Source organism: Anastrepha obliqua, chromosome 3 (genome assembly GCF_027943255.1).
Source record: "Anastrepha obliqua isolate idAnaObli1 chromosome 3, idAnaObli1_1.0, whole genome shotgun sequence".
NCBI classification, from domain to species: domain Eukaryota; kingdom Metazoa; phylum Arthropoda; class Insecta; order Diptera; family Tephritidae; genus Anastrepha; species Anastrepha obliqua.
This window is the reverse complement of record NC_072894.1, coordinates 8672992-8694046: the sequence shown is the minus strand read 5'-3', so window position 1 is coordinate 8694046 and position 21055 is coordinate 8672992. Positions and strand designations below refer to the sequence as shown.

At 36.2% G+C, this 21055-nt stretch overlaps 1 protein-coding gene across 6 annotated transcripts; it reads right to left on the bottom strand.

The window, feature by feature from the left end:
• Positions 1–1757: 1757 nt before the first annotated feature.
• On the bottom strand, positions 1758–20497 carry LOC129241476 (uncharacterized). Of its 6 annotated transcripts, none has more exons than XM_054877813.1 (3): positions 20462–20480; positions 15469–15825; positions 1758–8525 (listed from the first exon to the last, which is right to left on the bottom strand). In XM_054877813.1, exons 2-3 carry the CDS (start codon positions 15553–15555, stop codon positions 1959–1961), a joined length of 6654 nt encoding a protein of 2217 aa, XP_054733788.1. In that variant the 5' UTR covers positions 15556–15825; positions 20462–20480; the 3' UTR covers positions 1758–1958. The 6 variants fall into 6 exon arrangements, with proteins under 6 accessions (XP_054733788.1, XP_054733786.1, XP_054733787.1 ...); XM_054877811.1 differs by lacking the exon at positions 20462–20480 and adding an exon at positions 20280–20453; XM_054877812.1 differs by lacking the exon at positions 20462–20480 and adding an exon at positions 20368–20452.
• Positions 20498–21055: the final 558 nt, after the last annotated feature.

The following is a 21055-nucleotide window of genomic DNA, read 5'->3' as shown; positions in this document are numbered from 1 at the left end:
TGATTTTGAATAACTTTATAATGTTTTTGCCCAGAAACATTTATTTATGTGGCGCAAAATAAATCATCCGATTATGGTTTTGAATAACTTTTTTATTATTTTGTCCACAAATATTTATCTATGTGGCGCAAAATTAATCACCCAATTTCGATGGTGAATCACTTTTTTTCTGAAGAAGTATTTATCTGTGTGGCGCAAAATTAATCATCTCGTTTTGATTTTGAAAAAAAAAATAAAATTCCGATAGCGTGATTAATTTTGCGCCTCCTCGTACATATATCATTCTCAGTCAGCGGCAATAGCACTGCAGTAAAACGAGTTGAAGAAGAACTAAAGCAACAAATGAAAGGAGCTTAAAAAAGGCACATTAAAAGCAAATTTTAGAAACTAAAATAAAAACATTTTCAAAAATACATTTCAAAACATTTTATTCATACACTTTTTACTGTAATACAAATAAAAACTTAAACCATAATTTTAAATTTAAATTTAATTTGAAAAAAGAACACTACAAATACAACGCTTTCTATCATACAATGAGTATATAAGTATGTGTGTGTGTGTGTAGTTTTCGTTTCGGCTTTACAAATTTCTAAATTAAAAATAAATGAAATGAGCTAGTGTGATTTAGCAAAGAAAATTCAAAAATGAAAATTTCGTTGACGTTCGATTGCTTTTTTTGGTTTTTTTCTTTTTTAAATAATTTTAATTAGAATTCACATTGAATTTTTGTTTTTGTAAATGCTTAGACTACGGCTTGAGCTGAAAGTACAAGGGAAAGAGAAAATGAGTTTTTGCTTTTAATAAAATTCATAAAAAAAATATCGTCATGTAAGTGTAGTGGGACGATGTTTGGCGCTTTAATGAATTTTCGAAATTAATTATTATTATTTTGTTTAACTAAAAATTTTATGTACGTTGATGTAGGCGTTTGAGTTTGAAACTTAAATGACTGTTGCATTTTTTTTTATCATCAAACCAAAAAAAAAATTAATATTTAAAACAAAAAAGACAAAAATCATTGGCACAAGTTGCAGTCTAATATTAAATTAAGATATTACTAATATGTAACGGTAACGTAAGAAAATATGTACAACAATGAATACAATTAAGATACACACATTCGGGGTGTGTATGTGGTAGTTAGTACTATGCTAGGTTTTATTATAAAATCGGTATGTAAACTGCAAAATTAATATAGAGTTAGTAAATTGCGGAAAATTTTATTTTTATACATCCTTTTTTACTTAAAAAATTTTCAATTGATTTTACGGTAAATACAATAAACAATTAACGGTACTCGGAACTTAAGTAGGTAAATATTGCAGCCATAGGAAAAAAGACGCTCTCCGCTTACAAACTAAATAATTAAAAATTACTTTTCGTTTTTGACAGCAAATTTCGTTGTATTAAATCTCGAATTCGTCGCATGTTGAAACGATATTTTGAAATAAAAGCATTCGTTGTACGCGATACTAAAATAAGTATCAAATCAGAATGGAGAAATTACATACATACGCATTTATGTACTTTATATTAAAGAAATATATATGAAATTATAATTTTTTTTTTTTAAGTAATACAACTTATGAAGAAATAAATAAATTTCGTTAACATATCATTCGTTAGTCGTTTTTTTTGAACTCGTTGTTAATTATTTAAAATTAAAATACTAGCTGGTCACCTTGAGGCGCCCACAACTTACTTAGTGGTGAGTGCAATTCTTGCGCTTGTGAAAATTCATCAAATATTTTCCCTTGTTTTTATTATTTATTTTTTTTTTTTGGTTTGCTCCTCCATCAAATTCTACCAAACTTAACAATGTGCGAAGTTGCTTTTTGCTTTTTTGTTTTTTTTTTGTCTTATACATTAACGCGACAAAAAACTACCAATGATATAACTCAACAACATTTGCTCATAGACTCAAACTCGTCTGATGCGAGCGAATCTCAAGCTACTCAAAACAAAACAATCGCTATAATAGTTATCATGCCAATTATGATTAGGCACAATGTGTATAGATCTGTGGGTGTGATAACGCCCAACGAACAAGCCAAGAGTACGTGCTCAAGTGTTGTCAAGCTACCCGCCGCCGCCGCAGCCGCAACCGGTCGCCGTTCCCCAAATACCGAGAGTACGCGCTTCTGATTAACTGACGCCGACGACGCCGCCGCCTTGGCACTGGTTGAGGGCTTTTCATCATCATCAGCACCTTCATCGTCAGCATCGCCGAACCCCTCAACATGCGTTGTGTAGTCTTTGCGCCCATTACTTGCCCCTTGCCTGGCTAGTAGCAGGCTGGTAGTGTTCATGGCTTGCGACGTACGGTCATCGGCCAAACTATGCGTTTTGGTTTTTTTCTCCATCTTGCTGCGTGGCATCTCGCTGAGTGCTGCATTGAGCTGCTCCAATTCGGCGGTGCATTGTGAAATTTGTGCCAACGCAGTGGACGCCACTGGACTCATCGCACTCATGTCATCTAGCTCATCAGTAGGCGAATAGCTTATTTTCACTTCAGAGATATTGAGATTTAGTGGTGGAGTTTCATAGATGACACTACGTTTACGTGGCGGCGCTACGTTAAGTGCTGTCTCGGTGCTGGCGGTGACAGCATCATTTGTGTGCTCTAAGGCAGACAGCGCTTCGCTTTCGGTAGCGTTGCCAACTGCAGCTACTTCTTCTTCTTCTTCGATGCGTGGCAACTCATCGAGCTCGGTTAGATTTGTTTCTAAGAGCTGCGAAAAAGCCAAACGCAGATGTTCCAATTCTGTACATATGCGCGTCGGTGTATTGTCGGCAATTTCGGTGGGTGGCCGGGGCCTTACGACATCAACGCATTCTACATCCGATAATGAGGCGCTATTTTTTCTAGAACCACTACTTCGAATCAATTGCGCTAATTCTATTAAATGCGTATCATCGCGTTCGAGTACATCATTTGCTTGGCTCTTAATAAGCGCGTCGTTTCGGAATGCGTCAGTGCTGCAATCGTCTATAGAAATCCGTGCACTCTCTGTGGTAGAGTCAATGTGCGCCAGTGGATTTACACTCACCAAATTGCCGTCTGAGCTACACTCTTTAAAGTTCTCTGAGCTACACTTCTTCAATGTAACTTTATCGTCTGCCGTTCCAGCTTCGCTTGTTTTGTGCCCGTTCAATTTCACGCATTCTACGGTTTCTTCCCCTTGAGCTGTGCCTTCCATTTCTAGCTTAGGCTGTATTTTCTCACGGTCATTGTTTTTCGCGTTATTTGTATTCAATTCTTCGACTAGGCTAACGTGCAATTCGTTCTCAATGTCCCCCACAGTTTTTCTAGGGCCTTTAATTTCTTTCTCGGCTTTGCGTTCTATCGACACCTCACTTACAAAATTATTTTTTACCTCAAAACGACTATTACAGGCGCTCTCCAACTGCAAGCAAGCATTATTTGTTAGACTAGCCAGTGGAAAATCCGCCAAGCTAACATTGCCCGAGTCCGGATTGGATGAAGTGTCGTCTTCACATGCGCTCAGCGCGTCGGATGGTTTGACCATAACATTTATAGCGCTTTTCTCCGTCACATTATCAACTACGATACTTATTTGGCTAGCATAGATCTTGTTGAAGTTGGGCGATAACTTCAATGTGGTGCACTCCATCTTCGCGCTCTCGACTTGTGACTCTGGTACAGATTCAAGCTTATAACTAAGAATTGGACTTATACTAGTGGATGAGTTGTTGGTGCTGGAATTTGTGGCTATGGAAATGGGGTTATTGGTAGCTATGGTACTAGTACTAGTGGTAGTGGTAGTGGTATTTTTAACATCAACATTATCAACAACATCATTAGCATTATCAACAACAACAATGGCATTCAAACGCTCAGCGTTATTAGTAGCGATTGGCTTAACGCAGTCATCATAGGCCTTGGCAACAGCAACAGTATTGGGATTAGTGTGTAGTTGGGTAGCATTTGCAGCAGTGGTAGTAGTAGTAGTAGTAGTAGTAGTATCGAGCATGGATGCATGGAGAGCGAATGCATGATTTGGTGATGGCGCTTGCGTCGCATGAACTGATTTAGTTACATCATCTTTACCTGAAACATTTGTTGGCGGCTGTGCCGACTTCATTTCGGCCGACTGTTGGTGCGTTCGCGGACGTCTCGGCTGTTCGTCGATGCCGAAAATCATGGCCAACTCTTCGGAAGAGTTGTAATGCGAGGGTGATGAGGAGGAACGCGTACGCGTACGCTCTTGTGATGGGCGTTTAGCTGCTCCTGCGGTAGCCGATGTCAGATTCAACGGTGGCGATGGCGAGTAGCTGAACGTGCTGTTCGTTGTGGCGCTTATGTTTGGTGTGGCGCTCGTAGTCGATGGTACATCGTACGAGGTGGTGCTGAAGGTTTTTATTGGATCGGTGCTGGGTGTACGAAATTCACTACTTGGTGACTTAATATAATCACTGGAGGAGTAGGGATTAAAGGAGGTAATGCTCGAAGATTGTCGTCGCCCAGCGGACGGACTTGATGATTTGGCCAGGCAATCGCTTGATGAGGAAAATGAGGAGGCTGTTGTGCTGGCGCCTGTTTTGGCAGCTACACCAGCAGCGTTGATATTAGGGCCGCTACTGCAGCTGCTTGTGTTCATGCTCGGCGCTGTTGTGTGACCATCACTGCTGCTGTTCGTGGCCAATTGGCGTGCAGCGGCCAAGGTGCGTTCCGATGTAATGATGGGAGGCCCTGCTGGTGCGCTTATGCTTTCTGCGCGCATTTTTTCTTCACACTCTTGCATGATCTGATCGATTTCCTCAATATTCTGCTTCGCTGCCTTCTGCTGCGCTGTCGCCACTTCTGCAACGGTAGAAACAAGATTATCAACTTTTGCCGCTGACTCCAACTGTATTTGTTCGGTGTTACAGGCAACAGCTGCTGCTGGGCCGCTAGGTGCACCTGGCTGCTTCAGCTCCTGATTCAGATTATCATAGTCGGGATTGTCGTCCGCCAATGCGCTTAGCTGACGCATGCAACGTTTGGCTATCGCCTCTATCTGCTCTGATTGTATAGGATCCAGTTTCTTGATGAGATTTGGCATAACAAGTAGTTCAGTTGGTGTCTGTTTATTCTTTACTTGCACCGCTTCCTGCACTATTACTGGTGGTTCGGTGGTCACAATATCCTTCAGTATCTTCTCGCATACAGCGTTAGCCGCTTCGGATACTTGGTCGATGGCCTCGATGAGTTTACCTTCTTTGTGTAATTTGCGCGGTTTAGCCAGTGCTTGACTCTCATTTGCATCCGGCAAAGTGTCTAAAAGCATCTTCCCGCAACGCTTCGCTGCTTCCGACACCGCCTCTATTTCCTGCAAATCCTTCTCGATTTTTTCCTCTTCGGTGTCGGCTTTGGGGCGCGATGCAGTTATCAGCGCTTCCTTGCGCAGCTCTTGCAGCTCCTTCGTCAGTTTCACCGATTTTTCTTGCGCCTCTATTGCAATTCTATTTAAAGCATCCTCCATTTGCGCATTCACCACCGTGGGCTCAGGTGTGAGACTCTTGCGCGGCAGTGGTACTGGCGGCTTGTGTACTTCCTCTTTTTGCATTCCATTGCTAGGCAACTTTTCTGGTAGTGCACAAATAGCGCCGCCCTGACTGGGATGACGGAAGGGAATCGCTACCTTCTTTAGCGTTGCCTGTTGCTGCTCCTGTTCCTTAAGGTTGCGCAGCAGTGCCAGTGTTGTCGGCACATCTGTGGCCGTCTCGTCATCATCCTTGTGCAAGTCAGACATGCTGCCAGCGCGATCTAACTTGCGCGTCAATTCTAGATAAGAGTGGAGATCACCACCAGATGGTTTGGCGGCGTCTCGATGTATTAGATTGTAAATGTTTGCGGATTGTGTGCGCGTAGCACGATTCTTTTTCTGGAACGAGCTGTAGGGATAGACGAATCTATCTTTGGGCCCTGGTGGATCTTTACGCAAAGCGCGCACCGCCAAATCATCTTTGACAATATCGGGCGTGTTCACCCACTTGATGGGCTCCACAATCGGCGTAATATGCAGATAGTCGTTTTGCGGCGCTGCAACAACCGGGCCAATAGGTATGCCGAAAGGCGGCTGCTTTTCCACGGTTTTGTGCTGCAAATTCGCCAACTGCATATTGCGATAGGCCACGTCATCGCGTATCGGATCGGGCTCGCCTGTAGGCGAATCCTCGTCGTCGTATTCATTCGCGCGTGCTAAGGCGTACTTTTCAAACTCGCTGGGAGTGGGTATACGTTCCTTCTTCTCTGGTTCCTCAGTGAGACCAAGTGATTTGTAGATTGCCTCCAGCTCATTTATTGCCTCTTCAAGATTGGCGGGCTTCTTGCGCGGTATATATATGGGCAGCTCTACGGCACTGCTGTGCGGTATGGATAGTTTACGTTGGGGTGGCGTCGGTGGTGTGAAAATGGGTTTGTGATGTTGCTCGCGCTTTTCCGCGACATATTCGTCGTACTTATTCGGCGTGTTGGGTATCTCACCCGAGCGTCTTTGATAATGATTTGGCATTGAGTTGCTTTTACTGTAATCCTTGTTGCGTATCTCTACATAATTAGAACTTGAATTGTCCGGTTTAGATTTTATATGCAAACTACCGCACACGACATTGTCCACCTCATCAACACCAGGTTGTGGGGACGCACGTGGCTTCCTGTTTGGCTTCTGCACCTCCGAGTAAACGGGTATAGGGTATGCACGCAATTCGCCTACACGTGAACTGGAAATCGAACGAGGTTTTACGCCACTATCTGCATACGGACGCTCCACTTCACGTCCGCGACGTTGCGAGCCTGTATCCAAACGCTTCCAGAAGTCGTTTACATTTTGTTGGGAAGATGGCGAAGGCAGACCACTTTTGGACGTACGTAAAATGCCAGCGGTACTTGACTCTTTGGCCGTTGTATCTAGCTGCGGCTCCAACATGTGTATGGGTTTGCGTGAACGCGGCGTTGCATCGGTAACGTAGTGAAACTCTAAGCCATTCGGCAGCGACTTCTTCGAGGGATGCGCATCGCGCTCAGCGCGTGTTATAAAACGCCGATGATGCGGTGTATTGCTGGGTGCCATCGCCTGCTGCGGCGTGCCAGCCTGCATATGTTGAGTTGGTATAGTCGGTGTATTCAACGAATGTACCGATTGATAGTGCGGGCCTGCGGGTCCGGACCAAATCTTATCATCTGACACACAACGACCGCCTAGACGCTGGTTTGCAGAGGGCAGCACCGGTAGCCCACTTTGATCGAAGGCATATGAAATGGGACGCAGGTCACCAGCGCTGCCATTCTGCATTTGCCCACTGACGTTTACACGGCGCAGTGGATCTCGCGGCGGTGGCGGCGGCGGCAGCGGCTTTGTCTGCAGTCGGCCATTAATGTTTTGTAAATGTATGTGACTGTCATAGCTAATGCTGCGCTTACCGTCATTGACGGTATTCTGCAAATTCTTTGGCTGCTGTTGCAGTTGGCCCCACTGCACATAAGGTGCAACATGTTGTAGACTACCGGTGTTGCGTAAACGGGGCGTAGCAGTCACATTGGCCATCGCGCTGGGTGGCGGTGCCTGCGCTGAGGGATTGTAAATGGAGAGCGGCACCGGTTGCGTTTTCCAGCGTTGTGTCGGCTGTGGTGCATACATGACCGGCGCTTGGCCGTTACTTGGCTCTCCATCGCGCGAAAGCCGCTTGTAGTAACGTTCATTACGTGCTGCGCGACTACGCTTGCTCTGCGCATTGTTGGCGGCACCCACTCCACCACTATGAATGCTCTCATCGCTGCGGTATTTCGAGAACGTTGATGAATTCAACGAAATTAATTCCTCCTCACTGGAGGAGTGCGCACCGAGTGCCTTTTCATGCGGCAGCCGCTGGGCCGAACGTGTTTTGAGGGCGGCACGCGCACCGCGTCGATCCAGTGAGTTTGAGGAACGCGTATATGCGGCACCTTGCTGCAAGTGCTGTTGTTGCTGGTTCTGATAGTATGCCTCCGTGGGTGAAATGGTTTCCACAGGCAAAAAGAATTCATGATCCACTTGCGGTGGGTGTGATGGATGTGGTGGTACTATGGGGGCACCCGTTTGTGGATTGACGACGATGTGATCGAAACTGGCACCATTCAATTTACTGCTGCGATTGACTTTACTTGATTTACTCGATTTTGGTTTCAAATTGGCAATACTGCCGCCGCCGGTGGTGGCACGTGAATTCTTTTGGTTGGGTATGAAGCCGGCCTTGCGATCCTCTTCGGACGATGATTCCGAGGCGATATCTTTCTTCCGGCGAAAGAGGCGCCCAAAGGACCATTTCTTATGCGAAGTGCTGGATGGCGCATGATTCGTAGAGGCCTGTGAAGCGTTTAAGGAATTGTCTTTTCGGCTACTGGCAAGTGACGCTGTGTTGTGGTATTGTGAGCGCTCCATATCGACAGCATCAGTGGTAGAGTCCTCTTGCGCATCGGTGGAGTTGTCGTCAAGTTCTTTGGGTAGCGGCAGCTGAGGTCGCCAAGATGTCTGGACAGTCTGAGAATAAAGGAAGCAAAGATGAGGGTAAATTTATAAGTTTTTGAAGAGTTAAGTTTGCTTAAGAATATTTATGGAAAAAAATTAACTACTGGCAACTTTCCGAGCATCTGAAATAGAGAAATTTGTAACACTTTGTCAAAGATGAAAATTTCCCATTTTATCGAAGTCGGCTAGCAATCCGACTCATTTACTTGGTAAATATGGCTATTTTAAGTTGGAATCTGCTATTTTATACATAGAAATATAGCAAATGGGCACAGCATTGAATAAATAGTAAACAAAAGCAAAAACAGCTGGTTCGAATATAGGTTTTGTTTGAACTTCGAAAACTGAAACTCGATGGAAATTTACGACACCAGTCGGAACAGGAAATGTAAATAGTTTTTGAATGACTTTGCGAAAGTGGAGGACCGAGGACCAAAGAGTGTAAGTAGAATGATAGAAAGAGATAGAAATAGAGAGAGAGAGAGACAGAGATAGCGGGAGAAAGAGGAAGATATAAATAGAGAGAGAGAGAGAAAGAGAGAGAGAGAAATGGAGAAAAAAAGAGAGAGAGAGAAATAGAGAAAAGGAGAGAGAGAGAAATAGAGAAAAAGAGAGAGAGGGAGAGAGATAGAAATAGAGAAAAAGAGAGATAGAAATAGAAATCGAAATAGAGGGAGACAAAGAGAGAGATAGATATAGAGATAGAGAGAGATAGAAATAGGAAAAGAGAGATAGCAATAGATAAAGAAAGAGATAGAAACAGAACAAGAGATACAAATAGAGAAAGAGAGCAATAGAGAAAGACAGAGATAGAAATAAAAATAGAGAATTAGAGAGATAGAAATAGAGCCAACGAGAGATATAGTGTGAGCGCGATGTGGAGTGAGGGAGAGAGAGAGCAGTGAGTGAGCAAAATTCCTTTCGTTACGGGATTATTTTCTTTAGCTTAAGACGTACGAGACTCAAGAGGCTTATTGGCGCATACAGTAAACGCTCGCTACTCTTTTGTCCGAAAAATCTCTATACTCGAACTACTCGTACTCGATTCTAATTTCCGGTATTCCTAAGAGTGAAACAGATTTGAATGCGCTGGTACACTGAATAGGTAGTGGCAGTAGAGCAGCTGATTCGATTTCTCTTTTTCTACATATTTACTTGGTCTCCAAACCCTTAAAATTTGTTAAAATTGCTCTAAACTGTCAATCTTGGTTTATAGATTTTGACATTTTAGAGACCAACTCAACAAAAAAAAAAAAAGAAAATGCAACGCTTTTGCTACACCTTTTATTGTAGTTTAAGGGGGGACCCTCATTTAGACGGTCGAAAAATGCATCATTTTTGGGAATTTTTTTCTCAGGTAAAATAACTTCAAACGTTTTGTAATTCATAAAGTACTTTAATAAATGTCTTGACTGTCTACAAAAATTTTCGGAGAAGAAAAAAAACATTTTAAGTATGGAAATATACACCTCGTCCATGGCACCTCATTCTATCTGTGTACATTCTAGCGCTCTGAATTTTTTTCTGAAATAAAAAAACCAAATTTTTTTTAAAACTTTAGGATAATACCTTCGATGTGACATTTTGATTTAAAAAAAAAAATGTCGAAATTGATATTTTTTACCCAGTTTTATGTTAAAAGTGATTTTTCATGCATAAAAATTGACTTTAAAATTACAAAAAAATATGAAAATCTTTTTTTTAAAAAAAACACTTAATGTCACATTGAAAACAATTTAATTAATTTTAAAATGAGCTATTGTAAAGCCTGATTGGTTCAATACAGCGTTCTCAATTGTGTACACAAAATCGAAAAATGATGTTTCGAGAAAAACGCGTTTAAAGTTTTGGATACAGGCGATCAGGCCACCCGTCGCGTCCTGTTGAAAATTTTGTCACTCCTTCAAAAATACAGATATCGACTTGAAATTTTGAAAGTATATTCTTAAATAGTTGTAGAATAGATTGAAATTATTTCCAAAAAATCGATTTTTTTGACCCGATAAATGAGGGTCCCCCCTTAATTGAAAATAAAATAAGGAAAATGAACAAAGTTTTGTTTTATTAAATTAATGACTCTCGTATCGATACTTTATTTCAATATATATACGGAACTTGATACTACTTTCCTATACCAGGACTCAGTATCAGTATCGACACTAAGATAGTATCGTATGAAGCGCCTACAAATAGGATTTTTCGAAAAATGTGGAACCTCTGTCCGCTGGGCAGTGTACACTTTCAATATGCAATTTCATAAACCGATTGAGAAGTGCTGATATTCGATAGGCAAATAACTGGATTTTATTTGTTAATAATGCATACTTACAGGCGAGAAACAAATACAATAAGCACAACTCGCTCAAAAAGTTTGCATTACCAATACAAAATAAAATCCAACATACCTAAAAAAATTGAAAGTTTTTATTGAAAAAAAGAAATCAAAAAGCAACAATAATTGGTTTGAGCTTAATAAAGAATTTCATTTTATGTTTATCTCTTGGATTGTCGAGTTATTTATTATTTGCACTCTGATTAGTACGCAAATATTAACTGCCTGCAAATACCAAGGCTACGCAGGGCCACTAACAAAACGTTTACTACAATGTACGAGACTGTGAATAGTATGCCATTTATACAAGTACACACTCACACATACATACGTTTATGCTCGCACACATATACGCATATATGATTTACACAAGCAAAGTCTATTCAACTTGACGCAGTTGACGATCAGCGACTTTGATAAGAGGAGTCAACTGCCAGCTACACACATACACACTTACATATGTACATACGTATGTAAATAGAATATGATGCACCATCTCGGTGAAAGATAAGTGAATATAAAGATAAACAGAAGAGAGGAATAATTTTAAAATGAAATATAAATCTGTTCATATTAGTGCCAATATGTTTGAATTTTTTTTAACCGTTTTATTATTTCAAAGAAAATGTTATTTTGTTGGTCTGACAAAAGCAATTAGCAAATAGATGAGTTTGAAATCAAGCAGAAATTTTACATAAACGGGAAATGATAAGTGATGTTGTCACGGCAAGCACTGCTTATAGGTGTAGAGTCGTGCATGTACTTAAACATTAGACCGTACCGTAATTTTGAAAAATTTTCTTTGCTTTGGTCGAACGTAGGAGTAACCTTCTTCGAATTATCGTTATATCTTCGAAATTTATAGTCGGATCAAGTTCATTTTCCTTAAGTACCACGTTCCAGTATTTACCAAACAAAATTTCAGTTTCTACCACCCTAATCGCAGTAAATTAAAGCTCGCCAAAATAATTAAGCTTTTATAAAGATATATTTAGATTTTTTTTCTTAGTGGTAGGGTCTAATGTACATACACGCAAAAAAAAATTAAATTTTCTTGTAATAAATTATGAAAATTATAGGCAATCTGTGATAAAAGTTCCTCTTTAAAGCATACAACGGCCACGATTAATCCACGAGCAGGCTTTAGTATTCAGCAAAAATAAAACAAAATCAAACTTTTCATCTGAAGGACTACAATAAAAGTTTATATACATAGGTAGGTGGGTAGGTTAGATGGTAAGAGTATCACGGGCGCACTACAAGTGGCATTAGAGTGCCGTTTTGATGCCAAAATGTAGGCCACTACCTCCGAAAAATTTCACAAACTTAAAGGAATAAATACGACATACAGTCATCTAGTGCTGTAAAGATGTAGTGGAGGAGAAAAACGGCATCTAGATCTCACGATCTAGAACGCCTCAGGTTTTCCCCGAAAGGCACGCTTAGGAACTTCAAGTGCCTAACCGGCAGATCCGAACATTTGCAGAGAAAATGTTCAACAGTCTCTTTCTCTGCCGGATCCCTACAGCTGCTGCAATGGGTCTCTCACAGAAGTCCAAGCTGCTCCGCATGAGTTCCAATCACCCAGTGACCGGTGACTACCACTATGAGCTTGGAAATTGAATGGCGAGGGAACCCTAGCACTTTAAGTGTGCTGATAGTTTAGAATAATTTTAATTTAAAACTTAAGCGTAGTTATAAATTTAATTTAAATTAATGTTTCCGAGATTTTGAACCACTTCAACTTAGGGTTCTGTGACAGAGCTCATGAAGGCTTCAATCTTTTTACCACGACTTTCAAGCATAGAAGCGTCTGGAACAAGCGAACCTCAAACAGGAAAAAACTTCTTCTGGTTCAAAGAATGTAGAGAAAATCCCAGAAATGGTTTGACAACAACAATGCAAAGCGATTACAGCAATTTTTTTTTTAATTTTTTGTTTTTTATTTTCTACTTTTTTATTTTTTTTTATTATTTCTTTTTTATTTTTTATTTATTCTCATTTTTTTATGTTTTTTTTACTTTTTATCTATTTTTTATTTTTTTTTTATTTTTTTACTTTTTTATTTTTTTTTATTTTTTTTTATCTTTATGTTTTTTTTATATATTTTTTTTTTTAATTTTTAATTTTTATTCTTTTTTATCTTTATTTTTTTATATATATTTTTTTTAAATTTTTAATTTTTTATCGTTTTTTTTATTTTTTATTTTTATTTTTTATTTCTATTTTTTTTTAATTTTTTTATTTTTATTTTTTACAGCAAATTTTGTTTATACGCCACAAAACGCATAGCGCACAAAACCATGACGGAGAGCATACAGAAGGTTCCGCGCGGTTGAGAGACATCAAAAGGCGTGGCTAACATCAGACTGTTAATGCGCTCTCAGCGATTTCGAAGAAAACAGCTGATTTGCTGACATAAAAGGGGATGTGACAGCAGTTTTTTTATGATAAAACTGAGAGTATTTTTGTGTTAAAAGTATAAAATCAACGTAGTCTCCATCCGGTTTACTTCGTTGCTGTCTGAATAACGGCAGTTTGGAAGAGCGTTAGAATATGCGTGAAGTGAGCTGGAAAAATTCGCCTAGCGAATCCCCTATGACGACGCTTTGCTCACAATTTTGCTTCGAATCGCCAAAGAATCTTGTTGTTTTTTTTGCCAAAGCTTGTAAACCATCATCCTTAGTGTTACCGTTATATTCGGTTCACAGAGAATCTTGTTTTTTTTTTATTATTTTTTTGTTAGTATTTTGAAGTTTGTTTGAAACCACTTCGTCTCTTTATACGAATTTTTCTATTATTTTACATTTTTACATAAAATTTTCATGTTTTCTTACAAAAGTTTGTTATTTTGACTTCGCTCCCTTAGTTCTCGCTCCCAAATTCCACTTCAATTTGCCTAATCTTATATTTAATCAAATCTCATTGCAAGTCACAAAAAATGATCCAGACTGTTTATTATTGTTTCTGACGAATTCAGCTTTAAGATTTTCCATTTTTTTTTTTTTTTTTGCTTTAAAAACTTATTTACAATCTACAAAATATCTTTTCAATGTTTTAAGTTGAATAGAAAGTTAAAAAGTCCCTATAAAGTCAATGAAGTGATGAGCGTCGAACGAAAGATGAGTAAAAGAAAGAAAACCTTAATCGCGGTTTTTTTGAAATATTTTTTTTCATCGCGCTGTCATATAAGTCAAAAAGTAATCAAAATATCAACTTTTTACAAGTCTTTAACATATTGACCTTTGCATGTGCTTCAAAGTTTATATTAATTATCACTTAAAATATTGTTTTGATCAATTTCTTTATTTAAAAAAAAGTGCAATTTGTTTCTTTTTCACTTCGAATTAAAGAAGACACGTTTGGGCAGCTGTAGCGCCACCATTTTTTTTTATTTTTTCCAAAAAATGTTTGTACTATATATTCATATAACCATGAATATTAATATGTAATTTATTTGAAGCTAATAAATACTCTCAGTTTCTCGCAAAAATTGATTGAAAAACTCGTTGTCTGGAGGAGCTGCCCCCCTTAAGTTTGTGCCCCATTGGAAGTCAGCATATGACTAAAAACTCAAATATGGTGTTAAACGAAATACTTCTATGACGCCGCGCGCGGTCTATGAAAACCTTACTGTTACTCTCAATCAAAGCAAAATTCATCACCATTTCGATCGTGGCAACTCAAACACAAGAGGCCAAGTGCCTAACAACATAGGATTGGAAGGACTTTTGAGCATACATAGGTACATAAGTATACGCATGTGTACCTCCGCCATCGATCTGAAGTTGATCTACTACTGCCATTCACAGCTTCCTATGCCGATAAGTGTGCAAATTCGATGCTGGTTCAGTGCAGCGCGAGATACTCAAAGTGCTAAGTTCACTCTGTCGCACGGGAATTTTTTGAGAAATATTTTATAAAAAAATTTATCCTCTTTTTTATGTCTGCAGAGCAAGTTTTGGTGCAATTTTGAGATCACTTTATATATGCATATTATCATATTCATAGTATACATACAAACATACATTTTCATAATGTCAGCTTCACTCATCAGCAATTCCACAAAAGCCATCTAACGAGAGCCAACGGCTGTGAAAAATCGTTTTTCGACTAAGCCTTTGAAATAACAATTGTTTATTGAAAACATAAAATTAAAAAAAAAAAAAAAAAACAGAAACGACCATTTGGTGTGGCAGATTGTGGAAATGGAAATGTTTAAATAAAATACGCACGAAATTGGAAAAAAATGTATAATTTATATGCTAAGAACTTATATCTATGTAGAGAGGATAGGGCAGAGCAGCGGCGTGCAGGGGTGGACGGAGAGGTGCCAAAATTATCACAACAGAGGCTGATAGCAAAGGCAAACTTCAATTGCTCATAATGAGTAGTTAGCCATATGCTCGTATAAATATAACAGTACACACATGCACACATACAAACACACATTTCAAGTATATGCTTCTACATACACTCATACATACATGCGAGAATAATTTATTCGTTTGTCTATCTTTTTACACATTTTTTTTTATTACCTACACGCATACATAGAAACACATTTTTACTTATAAATCTATTGCAATTGCTTTGCGGAATACTCGTCTCGTGTACACGTACATTTGTATTTTTACCACAGCGTATAAAAATGAATTCCTCATTGCTGCGCGTTTGCGGATTGCGTGAGAATTGACGTAGCACTGGCATTTTTTTTTTTTTGTTTAGTAATGTACGATATGATTTTAGTATTTAAAATTTGCAACACGTTTTATGCTCTACAATCTGGCGTTGGTACAAATTTAAATGCGCGTAAATATCATAAAAGTGTTTTGATTAGTATTTTAGCGTCGGAGTGCTTCGTAAGCGTCGAGTGCCAGGGGAGCGCAGGGAGTTTCAATTGTTTACTAACCAAAGCGACAAGGTTTTGGAATCATGAAACTATTTATGGTAAGTGTGATCTATACGCTGTCAAATGCTCTACAGTGAAATGAAATGAACAAAAAAATATAAAAAAGTGATTGTTAAATACGAGATTTTTTGACATTTTTCGACATTTTCTAAATTGCCGAAATATCTATACATAGTTACATTCAATGGCGTAAGACGAAACATTTAAATGCACAAATATATTTACATACAATATACAGGCTTATGTATATATGTATGTGCACATACATATAATTTGCCCGGAAAAATATTGTGAAAAATGGGAAACGCTACTCAGCATACGCCCAGGCGAACTAAGTGTGGCCGGCAATTTGCCAAGAAAAACATACAAGAAATAGAAATGAAAGGCAGTGAATGGCGGAGAGGTTGGGGGTAAAATAGAAACATGAAATATATTTACCTAAAAGAAATACTATATTTATATAAACAAAATAATGACGAGTGGACTTAAATAAAATGAATTATGAATTAGTAAACAAAAAGTATTAAATTTAATTGAATTATAATAAGTAAATCAAATAAAGAAAGTTAAACAAAAAAAAAAAAAAATTTGGCGGAAAGAAATTTAAATAATATAAAGTAAAATCACAAAAAAAAACAGTAAACAAAAACAATATAAAATTCATATAAAATTTAATAAATTAAAATAAATAAAATAAAATAAAGAAAGTTAAAAAAAAAAAATTGGCGGCAAAAAATTTAAATAAAATAAAGTAAACTCAAAAAAAAAAAAAAAAAAGTAAACAAAAAGAATGTTAAATTTTTATAAAATTTAACGGAATTTTAATAAATAAATGAAAATGGAAGTAAAATAAAATAAAGAAAGTTAAAGAAAAAAAAACAAAAATTTGGCGAAATAAAATAAAATAAAGTAAAATCACAAAAAAAAAGTAAACAAAAACAATATAAAGTTTATAAAAATTTTTATTGAATTAAAATAAATAGAATAAAATAAAATAAAGAAAGTTAAAGAACAAAAATTGGGGGAAAAATAAAATAAAATAAAGCAAAATCACAAAAAAAATAACAAAAAACAGTAAACAAAAAGAATATAAAATTTAAAATTTATTTATTGTAAAAAAATTTAAATAAAGTAAAATCACAAACAAAAAGGTAAACAAAAAGATTATAAAATTTATATAAAATGTAACTGAATTTTAATAAATAAATGAAAATGAAGTAAAATAAAACAAAAACTTGGTAAAAAATTAAGTAAAATAAACAAAACCGAGCGCAAAATAAACTAAGGTTACAAAATAATGGAAACCAATGCAATGTAAAATAAATAAGATAAAGTAAGACAAAACAAACTTAAAAAAAAATAATTAATTAATAAAAGGTATTAAATTTAATTGAATTATGATAAATAAAAAAAATAAAGAAAGCTAAAAAAGAACAATTTGGGAACAAAAAAAATTTAAATAAAATAAAGTAAAATCACAAAAAAAAAAAACAAACAAGAACAATATACAATTGATATAAAATTTAATTGAATTATAGTAAATAATATAAAATAAAGAGAGTAAAAAAATGGTAAAAACATTAAGTACAATAAACAAAAACAAAAGCAAAATAAAATAATATTACAAAAAAAGAAAAATTTAATTAATATATAATAAATAAAACAAAATAAAGTAAAATAAAAAATTACGTAAAATAAACAAAAACAAACGAAAATTTTAAAATAAAGTAAAGTTAAAATTCGAGGAAAAATAAAAAGAACTGAAGAAATAAAAATAACAAAGAAAAATTTATTAAATAAAGTACAATAAAACATTGGAATTAATATGTAAAATAAATGAAATGTACAAAAAAATTAATGAATTAACGTTAAGTAATATAAAATACAATAAAATAACATGAAATGAAAACACAAAATAAAATAAAACAAAACAAAATTTAATCCAAACCAAACCTTAAAAATAAAAATACAAATACTTTAAAAAAGAAATATGTTAAAGTAAAGTTAATTAAAATTAAATAAAATAAAGTCAAATTAAACAAAATAAAATAAAGCAAAATAAAATAAAATAAAGTAAAATTGAATTAAATAAAATAAAGCAGAATTAAATAAAATTAAGAAAAACTAAATTAAATAAAGTAAGGAAAAACTAAATAAAATAAAGTAAAATTTGTATTTCAGAAAGTAAAATTTAAAAAAATTAAATAAAGCAAAATTAAATAAAAAAAGGAAAATTAAAAAAAATAAAATAAAGTAAAATTAAATAAGATAAAATAAAGTAAAATGAAATGAAATGAAAAAAATTAAATTAAATAAAACTAAATAAAATAAAATAAATTTTACAAAGTAAAATTAAAAAAAAATAAAATAAAGTGAAATTAATTAAAATAAACTAAAATAAAATAAAATAAAGCAAAATGAAATAAAATAAAGAAAAATGAAATAAAATAAAATAAAATTAAATAAAATGAAGTAAAATAAAATACAGTAAAATTAAATAAAATAAAGTAAAATTAAATAAAACAAAGTAAAATTAAATAAAATAATTAAATTTTTTATTTCACAAAGTAAAATGAAAAAAATTAAGTGAAACTAAATAAAATAAAGTAAAATTTGTATTTCAGAAAGTAAAATTAAAAAAAATTAAATAAAGTAAAATTAAATAAAATAAAATAATGAAACATTTGTAATTTCACTCAAATGGCTGTCTCCGCTAACACTACAGTAGCCAGTCCACTCCGACAACCTGATTTCACTACACATTGCGGATGTTTTTGGCCTCTATTTCAGCAAAAGCGCAAATTACCATATATAGCATTCAAATGCCTGAACAGATCGTCGTAATCGTTTTTAACGATATTTTACAGAAAACAAGTTTAACGGCCGCAAATCGCAGGCCGATAAATTACCAAAATAACTGTCACGATTGCCGAATTTGGTGCAGAGAGGAGCGCTTCTTGGACGACTCGTATCACACCTAAGGTCGTTCAAGTATATACGAGTATCTTCAATCCAGCTTCAAACCAGAAAAAGTCCGTACATCAAACAACATAGGCCAAGTGGGCCTAACAGAGGGAGTGAGACTTATCAATAAACTGTTACTCCTTTTCTTATGTTTTCCGTTCCGCAGATATGGCAAATTTATATGTCAGCTTATCCAACGACACGAAACTTCGCATCGTCCAAAAATTGTGTTCAATAAATATCATACACAGTTTAAGCAGCACAGCCATTACTTTGGTTGCAGATTTTTAATATTTCGAAACATTTCTGAGCGTAAACCGATCAATTTAGTAACATGGAAAAGACATCACTGAGTTTTTGCCACTTTTGGATCACGAAATAGTTGCCATTGGCAAAATAAAATGCGGTTTAAAAGAAATCAGCCGATGGATTACCCTAATTAATCAAGATTGCGGTGATGCAACCCTTAAAATTTAAGGATTGCTACGCTGTCACTTTCAGTTAGCAGCTTTTTTGACTCTGTACAACGCAAGATTAGAAAACTTCAAAATTAAAAAAAAAAAAAATATATTGAAATATTTCGATATTTACGGTGTAGTGGAACAGAATTCCAGTCGACAATTAAAAGCTAGCTAAAATTCCAAAAACAATTCGAAGTTATATGCACAAATGCGCCTTGTTACTACATAATAAAGAATGTATGGAACGGTGTAGGACATACGAAGCTGTCAAATAAAGCTATTTACTTGTGGTACGCCTCGGCGAGCTTCGCTCGACGTATATGTTACTGTTTTTATTAGAAAATGTCAGGTTAAACTGATTGAGTCCTCACTTCATTTACGTTTTTTGTTTTTTGATATATTAGAAATTCAGAAACTTTGACGGATTTCTGATCAGCGAAGAGTTCTTCTCAAATAAACACTTTTCTCCTTCCGGTGTTCCTGTATACGCGATAGCCACTACATATCTAAAAAATTGGCCCTTACACCCTGTTTGGGTGTTTGGCCGAGCTCTTCCTCCTCCTGCTTGTGGCGTGCGTCTTGATGTTATTCCACAAATGGATACTCACTACAACCTAACCTAATTTAGCATAAAAGGTTGTCAGTTGATGCAGTAGTGACTTTGAAAATGCTTTACTGTTATATGAAGTGGGGATTTTGTGCAACATTTCAGCAGTATAGTGCCAATATGAAAAAAACAGGTGAACGAACGTGACTTAGAAAACCGAGTACGTTGAACCGGCAACTTTGGTTTACTGCTCTGAGTCTTAAAAGTCATACTAATCTTACTGTTGCAGCAGTTTTTTACAATTCATTTCGTCTCTAGCTTTTCAACTTTTTTAATTTTTCTCATTTGCACCACAACATAAACCTCCACGAAAAATGTTCAGTCACAACAAACAAGAAACAAATAATAACAGCAACAAGCACATAATAAATTTTATGATCAAACACAAAAAAAAACACCGCCACAATAGCTAAACAACACCAACAACAAACTAATGTTTAGTTGCAAACCAAAAAGGCGTTGAAAAGGTTGGAAAAAAAGAAATATCTACTTCTTTTTTTTTAGAGAAACACTTCTTTTTTGTTTTACTAATTTTTGCACGACACTCAAATACAATTCGAAAATTTCGAAATACCAACAATTTGGAACAAAAAAACTAATAAGCAAATTGTAGACTCGTAAATATTTAAAAATTTATGTATGCGACTCGTCGCACTATGCGGCTGTGCGTACGGCTTGCTGCGGCGTAACCACCCCACGATCACTCTCACTCGGCCACTAAATGGCCAAAAGACAAGTGGCAATAGTCGAGCCACCTAAACCGCCACCAAATTGTAGACAAAACCAGAGCGTCTATTTTATGAGCAACAAAAATAAAAGCGCATACGAGCGTTCAAGAGCCACCAAGTAATTGCTAATACTACACTTATACATCTACATAAGTACATACATATTATGAGTAGGTATGTATGTGTTAGTGCGTCGTCAAATGTTAGTTTGGTTTGTTGCCCGAAATAGTAAAGTCTATTTTATCTGCAAAACGAGTGTAAGCGTGTGGTGCGCGCCTGAGAGCGCAAGTGAAGCGAGCGTAACCGGGTGGCAGGCAGTGAGTTGCGTTGATCAACGCCACGCCGTAAGCGTAAAGTGGAGTAGCCGTCTAAGCTATTGCGGTAATTTTGTTAATGGCTTTTTAAGAAGAGTAACAGAAAAAAATTAAAATTTTTACTACGTTTTGTGCGCCACTTTTAATAATTTTTTTAACACTTACTTAATTTGGTTTCTTGTTTTTTTTTCTTCTCTGTTTGCTGATTGTGTGGGAAATCTTTG

What these genes read in the sequence shown, in the direction of transcription:
- LOC129241476 (XM_054877813.1), bottom strand. Translation starts at nt 15,555, where the DNA reads ATGCCAGTGCTACGTCAATTCTCACGCAATCCGCAAACGCGCAGCAAT. An exon ending in GCTGTGGTAAAAATACAAAT is followed by an intron (nt 8,526 to 15,468) that starts GTACGTGTACAC and finishes CTTTATTCTCAG; the next exon opens with ACTGTCCAGACATCTTGGCG.